The 13,537-nt window shown below is 46.4% G+C and overlaps 1 protein-coding gene across 6 annotated transcripts in view; it reads left to right on the top strand.

Moving 5' to 3' along the window:
• The window catches only part of MYOCD (myocardin), an 85,496-nt gene that overhangs the window by 52,993 nt on the left and 18,966 nt on the right, over positions 1-13,537 (top strand). For 4 of the 6 annotated variants that reach the window (XM_081580659.1, XM_081580662.1, XM_081580663.1 and 1 more), the window contains 2 exons: positions 6,142-6,317; positions 10,178-10,291. In XM_081580659.1, coding sequence (XP_081436785.1) covers positions 6,142-6,317; positions 10,178-10,291 — 290 coding nt within the window. The remainder of the gene's footprint in view (positions 1-6,141; positions 6,318-10,177; positions 10,292-13,537) is intronic. The other 2 variants (XM_081580661.1, XM_081580664.1) reach the window with 1 other exon arrangement.

Below are 13,537 nucleotides of genomic sequence, written 5' to 3'. Positions count from 1 at the left end.
TACTGGAGTGGGTTGCCATGCCCTTCTCCAGGGGATCTTCCTGACTCAGGGATGGAACCTGAGTCTCCCGCATTGCAGGCAGATTCTTTACCATCTGAGTCACAAGGGAAGTCCCTGGGTCAGGAAGATCCCCTGGAGAAGGGCATGGCAACCCACTGCAGTATTCTTGCCTGAAGAATCCCATGGATAGAGGAGCCTGATGGGCTACAGTCCATGGGGTCACAAAGAATCGGACATGACTGAACAACTAACACTTTCATTTTCATGTATATATATTCTCTCCCAATAAAGTCAATTTCTAAAGTGCCAGGAATTTGAGGTAAAGGAATGCTTGTTCCTCCAAAGTTCCATGTCCATCTATTCTCATCCTGAAGCCATCTGATCCCCTTCAAGAGCTTTGGGCTCCACGGTCTTTTTTGGACAGCTTAATCAGTCTCCTCCAGACTGTAGTAGCCTCAGTGTACAGGAACCTCTTTAGGCGGGAGCTGCATTTAAACTAGCTACTGGCACCTGACCACCTCCTCCTTCAGGAAGTGGATTTGGCTTCCGTCTCTTCCAGGAGGATGTTAGGAGAGGGTCTGACCGAGAATTAAAATAGCCGTCATGCGTGCACCAATCAGGCTTGCACACAGATAAGCGAGCGAGGTTCGTTCTCACGTTCCACCCCCTACATTCCAGCCCCTAGTGTGGGTCCAGAGGAAAGGTAACCAGGGCCCTGACTATCTTACTGTAATCTCGGAATTTTAAATGTTTATACAGAGGAAAGTCCAACTGACTCATTCATCTAATCACTTCCGAGAGAGAGAGAGAAAGAGGGGTAGGGGTGCGCCAAGGGGCCAGACTGAGATCCCCAAGAGGCCAGGCCTGGAGACAGCCCTGTGGGCATAGCTGGGGGGTGATGTCAGGACTTCCCGAAGCGAGTCCTTGTCATCACACGGCCCGACGTGTCTCCAGGGACAATAGCCAGCGCCCTACACTCCAGCAGCTCCCAGCGAGCCCCGGGAGATTGGAGCAGGGGCCCTGGGTCACAACACGGAGCCGATAGACTCTGCTTGTTCCTGCGGCAGCCAGATAAGGTGACCTCTGTCCCTCTTCACTGAGCCTGGCCTGAACCAGGCAGGAGAGGGGGACAGCGCACAGCCTTTCCTGTGATGTCCCTTGTGCTCTGGGGAAGGTCTACTTCACTTTCCCAGAATGAACCTCTCAGTGTTTCTGGCTCCAGAGTTGTGCTGACTTTTGCACAGCTAACCACAGGATCAACTGCCTCTTGGGTGGTCTTTTTTAAAATTTTTGATCATGGTGAACTTGAGACAAGCAGACACTCCTACCAAAACCAATAATAATAACAACAACAACAGCTAGAAATGATTGGACGCTTGTGTGTCAGGAACCTTGTGAGTAACATATAACATATGTCAAGCTCAATGCTTTTTTATTTTAAGAAAGCTATCTCATTGATTTTTTAAAATATCTATTTATTAATTTGGCTGCCCTGGATATTAGTTGTTGCATGCTGGGCTTCCCAGGTGGTGCTAGTAGTAAAGAATTTGCCTGCAATGCAGGAGACATAACAGACGTGTGTTCGATCCCTGGGTTGGGAAGATCCCCTGGAGGAGGGCTTGGCAATTGCCTGGAGAATCCCACGGACAGAGGAGCCTGGTGGGCTACAGCCCACGAGGTTGCAGAGTCAGACATGACTGAGTGTCTGAGCACGCACTCGCAGTGTCAGAGTGGAAAGGACATGCTGATTTATGACCACGACAGCAGGGCTCCACAGCCCTCCCACGCCTTCCCAGAGACAATGGCAACAAGACTGTCGTGATCCGCTGCCTCCTTTATTCTCACAGTCAGGGTGTCACGTTCGTTCCCTCAGACCTCAAAAACTCAAGCAAAAGATGTCATAAAGATGGAGCTGTCCTTAGCACACGTGTGGAAAAAGGGACACAGCTGATTTCTATGTCATCAGCCCCCCCTCACCCACCAACCTAGCAGGTCTTAACATGTTCCCGAAGCAACACACATCTGACCACCTCCCTGGAGGAAAATTGCTTTTGCCACCCCCTCTGCTGGGACTCTGAGCATCCGAAGGCTGGACCTGCAGTCTTAGCTCAATCTCTGGAGAACTGGGGCCAGCCTGGACCTTGTGATGACCTCCTCTACAAAACAGGGATGAGAGATTACAGTCCTTACTCCAACTTCCTGGGCCATTCTGAAGCCAAACACAAGTCGACCGTTTCTGTTACTGCTGCCACTGCTAAGCGGACTGCTGATTTGAACTACTATCTTGTGTGTTGAGGGGGGTGGTTGTTTGTTTTTTAGTGTTTGTTTATGTATTTGGCTGCGCTGGGCCTTAGTTGCACACAGGATCGTCGATCTTCATCACAGCACGAGGGATCTTTTTCATTGTGGCTTGTGAGATCTAGTTCCCTGACCAGGGATCAAGCCCAGGCCCCCTGCATCGGGAGCATGGAGTCTTAGCCACTGGACCACCCAGGGAATTCGCACAAACTACTATTTTCATCATTTGTTATCTTTCCACTTAAAATCATTGAAGGGGAGTAGTCACGGGGTAAGAGAAATTTTCTCTCTTTTTCCATCCCCACCCTTCTTAAAATATTTCTACGTGAGTTAGAACACTTGGACAACTTTGCGGTTTAGTTAATTCACTCTTGTTTGTATGAGTTTCGGATGTGATACTCTTGTGTGGGGTGGGGAGCTGGGAGGCAGGAGGTGAACTCTTTGTCACGTGAAGGGTCAGATCACACAGAGAAGATCTGTACCTGTTCAGACTGAAGGAAGTGGGGAGGGAATATAAGATGCTAAACTCGCCCATCGAGGGTCCTATTGGGCAGAGGAGGCTGACTGCCCCCGGGGGCTGGCACAGTCAGCGCTGGGCTCTCTGAGTCGGTGTGCACTCAGGCCCTGCACCAAGTAAACCCCAACAAAATGCTGTAATTTCTGGGGTTCAGTTCAGTTCAGTCGCTCAGTCGGTCTGACTCTTTGCGACCCCATGGACTGCAGCACGCCAGGCTCCCCTATCACCAACTCCCAGAGCTTGCTCAGACTCATGTCCATCAAGTCAGTGATGCCATCCAACCATCTCATCCTCTGTTGTCCCCTTGTCCTTCTGCCTTCAATCTTTCCCAGCATCAGGGTCTTTTCCAATGAGTCAGTTCTTCGCATCAGGTGGCCAAAGTATCAGAGCGTCAACTTCAGCATCAGTCCTTCTAATGAATATTCAGGACTGATTTCCTTTACAGTTGACTGGTTTGATCTCCTTGCTGCCCAAGGGACTCTTAAGAGTCTTCTCCAACTGTTCAAGAGTATCAATTCTTCGGCGCTCAGCCTTCTTTATGGTCCAACTCTCGCATCCATACATGGCTACTGGAAAGACCATAGCTTTGACTAGATGGACCTTTGGTGCAAAGGAATGTCCCTGCTTTTTAATTCACTATCTAAGTTGGTCATAGCTTTTCTTCCAAGGAGCAAGCCTCTTTTAATTTTATGGCTGCAATCACCATCTGCAGTGATTTTGGAGCCCAAGAAAATAAAGTCTGTCCCTGTATCTATTGTTTCCTCATCTATTTGCCATGAAGTGATGGGACCAGATACCATGATCTTCGTTTTTTGAATGTTGAGTTTTAAGCCAGTGAAGAAGGCTTAGTACCCACCCAACCCTGACTCCTGTGCCCAGCTGGTCCTGAATAACACATGCCATCTTTTAAACAGGGACAAAGCCTTCTTTAAAAAAGATACATGTATTTACTTCCTTGGCTGTGCCGGGTCTTGGTTGCAGCATGTGAGAGCTTCCATCTTTGTTGCAGGCACATGGGATTTGGTTCCTTGACCAGGGATCGAACCCAGGGCCCCTACACCAGGAGTGCAGAGTCTTAGCTACTGGACCACCAGGGAAGTCTCGGGACAAAGCTTTTGTTTAATTCCACCAATAGAAGTAGGAGTTGAAATGCCAGTGAAAACGTGGTTTCTAAAGTAAAGAAATTAACAATTGAGTTACAGTGGAAGCATATTCATAGAGGCTTCTGGAAGGACCTGCCTGGGAGGACCACAGAATCCCCTGGAGAATGGGAAAACGGTATAAAAATTCCTTCACATTGTGTGAAAACAACAAATTGAGCTTCTTTGCAGAACCCAGGGTTTGCCATGAGAAAAGAAGGGAGAGGGTGAGCTAACTCTGGACCCTTAAATAGAGGGTGGGGGCAGGGATGCGGTGGTCTGAGACCAAATGGGAGAGAAAAGTGACCCATGACTGCAAAGAAAAAGCGGACATTTGTCAAATAACCCTCTGTTAGAAAATGAATTGGTTTCTGATGCACATATAAAAAATATTGGCATGTATTTATTTCAGATAATACATGAACAGATGTTTTATATTCTTCTCTGCACTTTTCTATTATTTCATATTTTTATAGATACAAATAAGGGCCCTTTGGGGAATAAAAGTTGAAAACTAAAAGTTCCTATTAAGACAATGGAATACTGTGTAGCTGTTACCAAAAAATTGAGGCCGATCTCTATGTGTTCACATGCAAAGATCTCCAAGAAGCACTGTGGAGTTAAAAAAAATTTTTTTAAAAAGCAAGTTTCAGAACAGTCTATTTCACCCAGTCCTAACTGAATGAAGTGCTTTTCAAATCCGTGTGTGTCTTGCTATGTGGATAGAATTAAATCCAGAAGAAGAAATAAATCATTAATGAACGTGGGATTATTATATACCTTGTTATGTTCATTTCATATGGTATGAATTTTTATAAGTAAAAAAAATTACTTTTATAATCATAGAAAAGTGACATTGAGTTTTATAAGTAATCCTGGAAGCCGAGAAGCAGCAGTGCTGGTCCCCTAGCCTTTCCAGATTAGCAGGCTGCCCAGCGACTGGAGTTCTCACCTGCTCTGTGCTTGTCCGGTCTCCCTCCTGACTTGACGCTTGCGTGTCTGAGTGGGGGTCCGGGACACATGCCAGCAGCGGTGGCGATGACAAGCCCTAAACCACGTTTGTTCCATTACTTCCAGCTCCTTTCCAATCTCCCCAGTGAGAGCTCCTGTCTCTTATCTGCTCAGAGCTTGAGTCAAAAGTTCTTGTCAGTGTGATTGCGGAACACCGGGCTGGAAAACTTGCTGATAATACGTAAATTCCTTTCCAAGAGCTGTGCCTGCAAGCAGGTCAGGAGGGCTCTGGGGCCTCAGCACATTTTGTACTCTGCACTTGGATAATAAGAGAGGAGATCTGGCAACTAAGAAACGGGAGGGACATTCGAGGATGTTGCCACAGTTCCACCTGGTCTGGTAACCCCACTCCCCAAGCCCAGGCCTGGGTTCCCCTCCCGAGACCACGCAGGCTGCTGGGGAAGAATCTGAACATGTGCGAGTCACTGGGGATTTCCAAAATAGACACAAAGATAAGAGGAATAACAACAAAATCCAAAGAATAAAAAAAAAATTAATAAAGATCACGCTCCAGTTTCTGAGACACATTTACGGCTTTTTATAAACAGATATGCGTTTGTTGAATGGGGCTTCAGTACACCCTGGTGACATTAGGCCTCTTCTGACATTTAGAAATTTAAATTTAGGAGCTCCCCTGGCTTATCCTTAATAGCAAAGTTTGGAAAACATTTTGTGCCGGGTGCCTGCTTTGTATTTGAACACAATGCAAATGGCATGCTGTCACATCAACTTCACCTCTCCTCGTAAAGCCTGAGAGAGACAGGGGACCTTCTCCTCCAGTGGCCCACATTCTTTCCTTCATCTTCCCTGATTTAGCTTCAGAAAGATAGGGGTTCACATAACAAAATGTGCAGGAATGGATCAACACTAAGTAAATGTTGACAGGTGATAATAGACCTTTAGTATGTCACTCATTCCTCCCTGCGAAACATGCCACTTTTATAAATGCAAGGCCCCCTCTACGGAGTAAATCGAGGAGAGACCAAATCATTTAAAATATACCTTCACTCTTACCTTGGGCTTCCCTGGTGGCTCGGACAGTAAAGAATCTACCTGCAGTGCAGGAGACCTGGGTTCCTTAAACTGGGAACTCTGAAGGCAGCGGGTAGTGCTCTGAATGGGGGTAACTCCTGGAAGCACGTCTGCTGACCCAGTTCTTGGCTTCCCCTCCCTCAGGGAACCAGGTGACTTTCTCCAAGTCGGCAGATGCGTTTGCCTTTGAGGAGGACAGCAGCAGCGATGGGCTTTCTCCGGATCAGACTCGAGGGGAAGACCTCCAGGGCTCAGCGGTATCCCCCCCAGACACGAAAGCTACGGAGACCCCTTTGGCGGGTCCTCGCGGGACAGTCCAGGTAAACAAACCCCCTTCCAGCCTGCTTGTCTCTTCAGTCTTGAAATCATGGCTGCCGCGGCGGGTTTAGCCTAGAGACCCCAGAGATGTCTCTTCACGACGTATCGTCCTGTTGCTAACTCTCACCGTGTTCCGTTCAGGGTTCTGTGTGTGAGGGCAGGAGATTCCAGAAAACACCAAGGGAGAGAGTCCCCAGAAATGCGTCCTTCGACTTACATTTTCAGTATCTACTCGGCCAAGTAGATCTCTTTTATCTCTGTTTTTGCAGACAAGGTAGAAATGAGGCTCCCCAAGATTTGACAGTCCGTCGACAGTCTCCTGGAGAGAAAGGGCCACTGCAGGACTGGTTTCAAAGCCCACAGTCCTTCCTGTGATTGAGTTGCCCCTGTAGGATCTGGGGAGCAGGGGCAGGAGGTGGTGGTGGTGGTTGTTCAGTCGCTAAATCGTGTCCAACTCTTTGCGACCCCAAGAACTGCAGCACACCAGACTCCTCTGTCCTTCATTATCTCCAGAAGTTTGCTCAAATTCATGTCCACTGAGTCAGTGATGCTATTTAATTCATCTCATCCTCTGCTGCCCGCTTGTCCTCCTGCCCTCAATCTTTCCCAGCATCAGAATCTTTTCCAATGAGTTGGCTGTTCACATCAGGTGACCAAGTATTAGAGCTTCATCTTTAGCATCAGTCCTTCCAATGAATATTCAGGGTTGATTTCCTTTTAAGATTGACTGGTTTGACCTCCTTGCAGTCCAAGGCACTCTTAAGAGTATTCTCTAGCACCACAGTGGGAAAGCATTGATTCTTTGGTGCTCAGTCTTCTTTATGGTCCAAGTCTCACATCCATACTTGACTACTGGAAAAACTGATTGGCTAAAAAGCAGGAGCCCCAAGCTACTCCTGCCTTTAGCAGGCGTCCACCCGCCAAATCCTGCAAGGGCTGCCTCCAGCCCCAACCCAAACATAGCACTGCCCTCTTTCCGGACAAATCCACAGACTGTCCAGACATGATAAATATATGTTGTAAATACTATTAAAAGCACATTTATAAAGAACAGAATGATAGCTGTCAACAGCTACTGCCATGATTAAGCACTAGCTGTGTACTAGGACCAGTGCTAGGCACCTTGCAGGCATTTTCTATCAGATGTCACAGAGAAGGAACTGAGTTGGTGAGGCTGAGTAGCTGTGTGGCCCTGGGAGCACCACAGACCACCACCCCCCCAATCTCTGGAGCGGCCCCTCTAGAAGTCACACCCAGTCTTGATGGCACTCCCCTCTGCCTGGCAGGATGCTATTCCTGGAGCCCCCAGAGAAGATGAATGTGAGCGTCCACACAGGAGGTAGAGGAGGGGTCACATTCGTGTGACAGCGAGATGTGAATCTTCCACCACATCCCAGCTCTGGAGAGAATCCTCCACCCTCAGCCCCTTCCCTTCAGAAAGACCTCACTCCTCTTGGCCTCCAATTGTTCAATGACTTGAAATCAGATTATATATATATATATATATATGGCATATTTTTATTAACATGTATTATTTTATATGAGGCCTTCCTGGTTGCTCAGTGGTAAAGAACCTGCCTGCCAATGTAGGAGACAAAAGTGATGTGGGTTTAATCCCTGGGTCAGGAAGATCCCCTGGAGAAGGAAATGGTAACCCATTCCAGTATTCTTGCCTGGGAAATATCATGGATAAAGGAGCCTGATAGGCTACAGTCCATGAGGTTGAAAAAGAGTTGGGCGCAGCTTAACAACTGAGCATGCATTATTTTATATATTTTAATATATATATTGATATCTTATATCTTATTTTTATTATATATAGATATTTTGTATCTGTGTGCACTTTTAATTTTTAATTGAGGTATAATTGACATCTAACATTGTATTAATTTCAGGTGTTCACCACAACTGTTTGATACCATATATGTCATGAAATACACAATGTATACAGGATATACAATATCAAATGCAGGATATAATTGTTGGATATTATATCTAATGTATATATTGTGAAATATAACATATACATGTGACGTATAATAATACATGTGTGAATTATGTGTTTATTTCACAATATATATGATAGATACAATATATCATTGTGTGTATTGTGAAATGATCACCAGGATAACTCTAGTTAGCATCCATCTTCATATATAGTTACAAATTTTCTTTCTAGTGATGAGAGTCTTTAAGATCTAGTCTCTTAGGAACTTTCAAAGAGACCATGCAGTCTTGTTAACTGTGGTCATCATGCTGAACATAACACCCCCAGGATTTATTTATTGTATGTGTGTGTGTGTGTTAGTAGCTCAATCTGTCCAACTCTTTGCAACCCCATGGACTGTAGCCTGCCAGGCTCCTCAGTCCATGGAATGCTCCAGGCAAGAATACTGGAGTGGGCTGCCATTTCCTTTTCCAGAGGGTCTTCCATACCCAGGATTGAACCTGGGTCTCCTACATTGCAGACAGATTCTTTACTGCTGAGCCACCAGGAAAGTCCAGTTTATTGTATACCTGGATGTTTGTACTTTTTAAACCCATATTAGTTGAAAACATTTTTATACTGTAAAGCATGCAGGGATGAGAGACAGTTTCAGGAGTTATTTACCATGACCCTCTTTCCTGAAACTGCACTGTTACTGGTCACTGCCAGGCCCTTCTTCACTCCATCAGAGCAAATTCAAGGATGCCAGGAGGAAATGTGGACCGAGAGGGAGACAGAAGACAGAAAAAGCAGAGCCAAAAGAGCTGCATGTTTATTTTGCAAGAGTTCATAATCAAAGCATTCTTTCTTCCCTGCATCCCGAGCTTCTCTGCAGCCTAGCTTCTTTGATAACATCAAACAGTCCATCCGGCCATTTGTATTCTTATTGCTCTGATAGTAAATTCCTCAGCTTCTGATTTAAAGATGGTTTGGGGAGAAGACACACGCTTTTCTTTTTCCCCCTTGAAGTGGGGAAGAGGGGAATGAACACTGAGCAATGTCAGGCAAAATGCAAAAATCATTTTACATCAGTTAATCCAGCAGCCTCATGTGAGAAATGAGGGCATGGGCCCTGAGAGAAAAGGATGCTACAGACCTTTGACACATGCTCAGGCAAAGACTGGGCAGCTCAGGGGCCTTTTCTCAAAGTCATGGCATAGGATTGTTGGAGAGGAAGAGGATGCTGCGTTCATTCCAGCATCCTCTGCGTGTGGGAACGTGCCTCTCATGAAGGTTTTCCTGATGCTGCACAGATACACACATATATTTATATACACAGACATACACACAGACACACATGTATGCACACATAGACACACATGCAAAGGAATGTATATACGTACACATATGCACACATACATTACAGAGGCATACACAGAGACAGATATGTAGACACAGAGACACACATACACACACATGCCTACACACTTTCCTTCCATCTGCCAACCCCCTTCTCATCTAACCTTTTCATTGTCCTAACTTTCCCCCAAAATTCCTCCACTCATTCCTCCTGCTTCCTCTCTTTTTCAATCCCACTGTCAATTCCAACATTAGACCTCACTGCAGGTAGGTGGATCCCGCCCACAGGGTGACCAGAAGCCCCAGTTCGCCTAGACCAAGCCAGTTCTACACCTGTTGAATGGAATGATTGTTTACCATGCCTGCTTTCTCTCTTAAAAAGGGTCCTCAATTGGTTGAAAAATTATGTACTTGACTCCCCACCCACAGGGACAGAGTCTGAGGTTTTCCTCAGGTAAGAAGCTAGGGTTAACACGGCAGACCTGGGGGGTAAGGGTGGGTGCCTCCACTGCAACATTTCCATGTCACACAGTTTCTACTCCTGCCTCCTAATCAGGCTGAAATTTGGATTTTCAGGATCCAGAAAATGAGAGGAGTGACTCAGCCCCACAACCCAGCAACCAGCCAGACCCGGGCAAGCAGGGGCTTGGCTCCCTGGGCACCCCCATCCCTGTGCACACAGCCGTAAAGGTAGGATGGGCCAGCTTCCACGCCTGCCCGAGCACACAGCTCACGGGGCCAATGTGGGGCAGGGCGTGCTGAGTTAGGTCTGGCAACGGGGAGAGTCAGGTGACCGATAGATGGATCCAGTCCGCTGGGAGCATCGCTAGACAGGAAGTGGGCTATCAGTGTACATGGACCAAGATGCTCTTGCCCATCAGGGGTCTTCCTCATAGAAGAGAAGCGTCTGTGTCTCCTTTCTTTGGGCTCACAGTTCAGCCAGCAGGTTCCTGACTTGAAAGCCTTCAGTAGCTTAGCCTAGAGACAGACACTGGCTGCAATGCACACAGGGTTTGCACACACCATAACACACATATAGGACAGTGGCTTTTACACAAGGGAGGCCAGCCTGAAGGTCTTGCCTAAAGTAAAACCTCTGTCATTCAAGCCAGTCTCCCTGTGGACATAAAGATGAAGGGAGGGCTTACATTTGCAGGAGGCACAGAATAAGCAGGATCGCGTAGTTTGGGTTTAATTTTCTCAGCATTATATCTAACAGTTCACAAAGTACTTTCTCCTCAGTTAACTGGTAGTCATTTGACTTTTTTCATAATATTTTATCCCAAATAACTTCTCATTGACTTGGGGGCATATTAATATTTTCTCAGCTCTAAAGCTGGCACTTAATGCTGAGATGATTCTTAAGAATTACTTTTAAAAGCTTGTAAATTGAGTAAGAATCAGTGTTAAAGTAATGGCCCTACCATCCCCTCCACTGCATATACACAAAAGTGGTTTTCTTTTTTTTAATTTTATTTATTTATGGCTGTGCTGGTCTTCATTGCTGCATGGGATTTTCTCCAGTTGCGGAGAGTGAGAACTACTCTCTAGTTGCAGGGCGTGGGCTTCTCGTTGTGGTGGCTTCTCTTGTTGCAGCGCATGGGCTCTAGGGTGCTCAGGCTTCAGTAGGTGCAGCACGTGGGCTCAGTAGTTGTGACTCACAGGCTCTAGAGCACAGGCTCAATAGCCGTGGCCCTTGGGCTTAGTTGCTGTGGGATCTTCCTGGATCAGGGATCGAACCCATGTTTCCTGCACTGGCAGGCAGATTATTTACCACAGAGCCACCAAGGAAGCCCACAAAACTAGTTTTCATGTTCTGAATGGATGACAGGCATTTCTGATTCCCAAGAAAGCTCCCCAGACTGCAGTGGCTTAAACCCAGCCTACAATCCACTCTTCCCTGGTGGCTCAGCGGGGTAAAGTAATCCACCTGCCAATGCAGGAGACACAGGAGACCTAGGTTCGATCCCTGGGTTGGGAATATCCCCTGGAGAAGGGAACCCACTTCAGTATTCTGGCCTGGAGAATTCCATGGACTAGTCCATGGAGTCGCAAAGAGTCAGACATGACTGAGCAACTTTCACTTCACAACCCACTCAGCTCAACAGCTTTGAAATTATGTGGCTATTGGTGAATTTTGTTCATTACAGGTGGAGGGAGGAGACATATTGACTTGGGAGCGTATTAATATTTTAATATTAATATGATTCAGTGATTTCCACCATTGGGAGCAAAGAGAAATTATATTAATATTTCTACTGAGATGTTTAAATTTTGCCTAATGCAAATGAGTTGGAAAAAACCCTGATGCTGGGAAAGATTGAAGGCAGGAGGAGAAGGGGACGACAGAGGATGAGATGGTTGGATGGCATCACCAACTCAATAGACATGAGTTTGAGCAAGCTCCAGGAGTTGGTGATGGACAGGGAAGCCTGGTGTGCTGCAGTCCGTGGGGTTGCAAAGAGTCAGACGCAACTGAGTGAATGAACTGAACTGAATGCAAATGAGCAGAGCCTTCAGCCTCTTCGTACTAAGAAAGTGTAGTAATTGTCCTGAGAAAGGACAATCAATTTCAATGAAGAGTCATGTCAAAAATATGCAACTATACAGTTCCAGGTGTGCTTCTCATGTGGCGCTAGTGGTTAAAAAAAAAAACCCGTCTGCCAATGAAGGAGATGTAAGGGATGCAGGTTTGATTCTTGGGTTGGGAAGATCCCCTGGAGGAGGGCATGGCAGCCCACTCCAGTATTCTTGCCTGGAGAATCCCATGGACGGAGAATCCCATGGACAGGGAAGCCTGGCGGGCTCCAGTCCACGGGGTTGTATAGAGTCAGACATGACTGAGCAAATGAGCACAGCAGACATGAAAGTTCTGATGACTCAGAGTTCCGTGGGTTCAGTGGTCTATGCTCCTCACTATCCAGAGAAAATGGTCCGATTTACAATACTTTTGAATGCTCAGAGTCTCTGTGATAATAAGGCAACAAATAGAGAAGATGACTGAGCCCCTGATTTAGTTGCTTTAGACACAAGGCTGCAGCTTCCCCAGACAAGCAGGTCCTAGGAGGAGGGGGAGCAGGGCAGAGCTGACTGCAGGAGCTCGGGGGTAACTCTCCCAAGAACAGAAGGCTGACTCATTACCTGGAGCACTAACCCATCGATGAATGAGCAGGGAGGAGAGCCCATAGGAATCCTTGAGCTAAGTGTACAAGAAGAAGCCTTCCTGTGAAAACACACACACAAAAGGCTTTGGTGGACGGGCACGCTGAGTCAGAGAAAAGCAAATCCAATAGGTCGCCTTCAGATGTGTGTTTTGTGGTTAAAATGGGAAAGCTGCCCAGTGACAACCTGCCTGCCGGCTATTCAGGAGCTCCCTCTTCTGGACACTGCTGGTACCACACCTTCCCCCGCCAGCTTGTCCTCAGATCAAGACCCTTCCATCATCACATCCCTATTCATTTCAATCTTTTTTTTTTTGACAATCTTACTGCATTTTAATAATTTTTTAAATAAATTTATTTATTTTAGTTGGGGGCTAATTACTTTACAATATTGTAATAGTTTTTGCCATACATTGACATGAATCAGCCATGGGTTTACATGTGTTCCCCTTCCTGGACCCCCCACTCACCTCCCTCCCCATCCCATCCCTCTGGGTTATCCCATTGCCCCGGCCCTGAGCATTTGTCTCATGCATCGAACATGGAATGGTGTTCTGTTTCACATATGATAATATACATGTTTCAATGCTATTCTCCCAGAACGTCCCACCCTCACCTTCTCCCTCAGAGTCCATAAGACTGTTCTATGCATCTGTGTCTCTTATTCTGTCTCGCATATAGGGTTATCATTACACTTCCTAACACCATACACAAAAATAAACTCAAAATGGATTAAAGATCTAAACGTAAGACCAGAAACTATAAAACTCCTAGA

Source organism: Giraffa tippelskirchi, chromosome 3 (assembly GCF_054371585.1).
Source record: "Giraffa tippelskirchi isolate mGirTip1 chromosome 3, T2T-mGirTip1v1.2.pri, whole genome shotgun sequence".
NCBI classification, from domain to species: Eukaryota; Metazoa; Chordata; class Mammalia; order Artiodactyla; family Giraffidae; genus Giraffa; species Giraffa tippelskirchi.
Note: the sequence above shows the minus strand (reverse complement) of the source record. Positions and strands in the feature narration are given on the sequence as shown.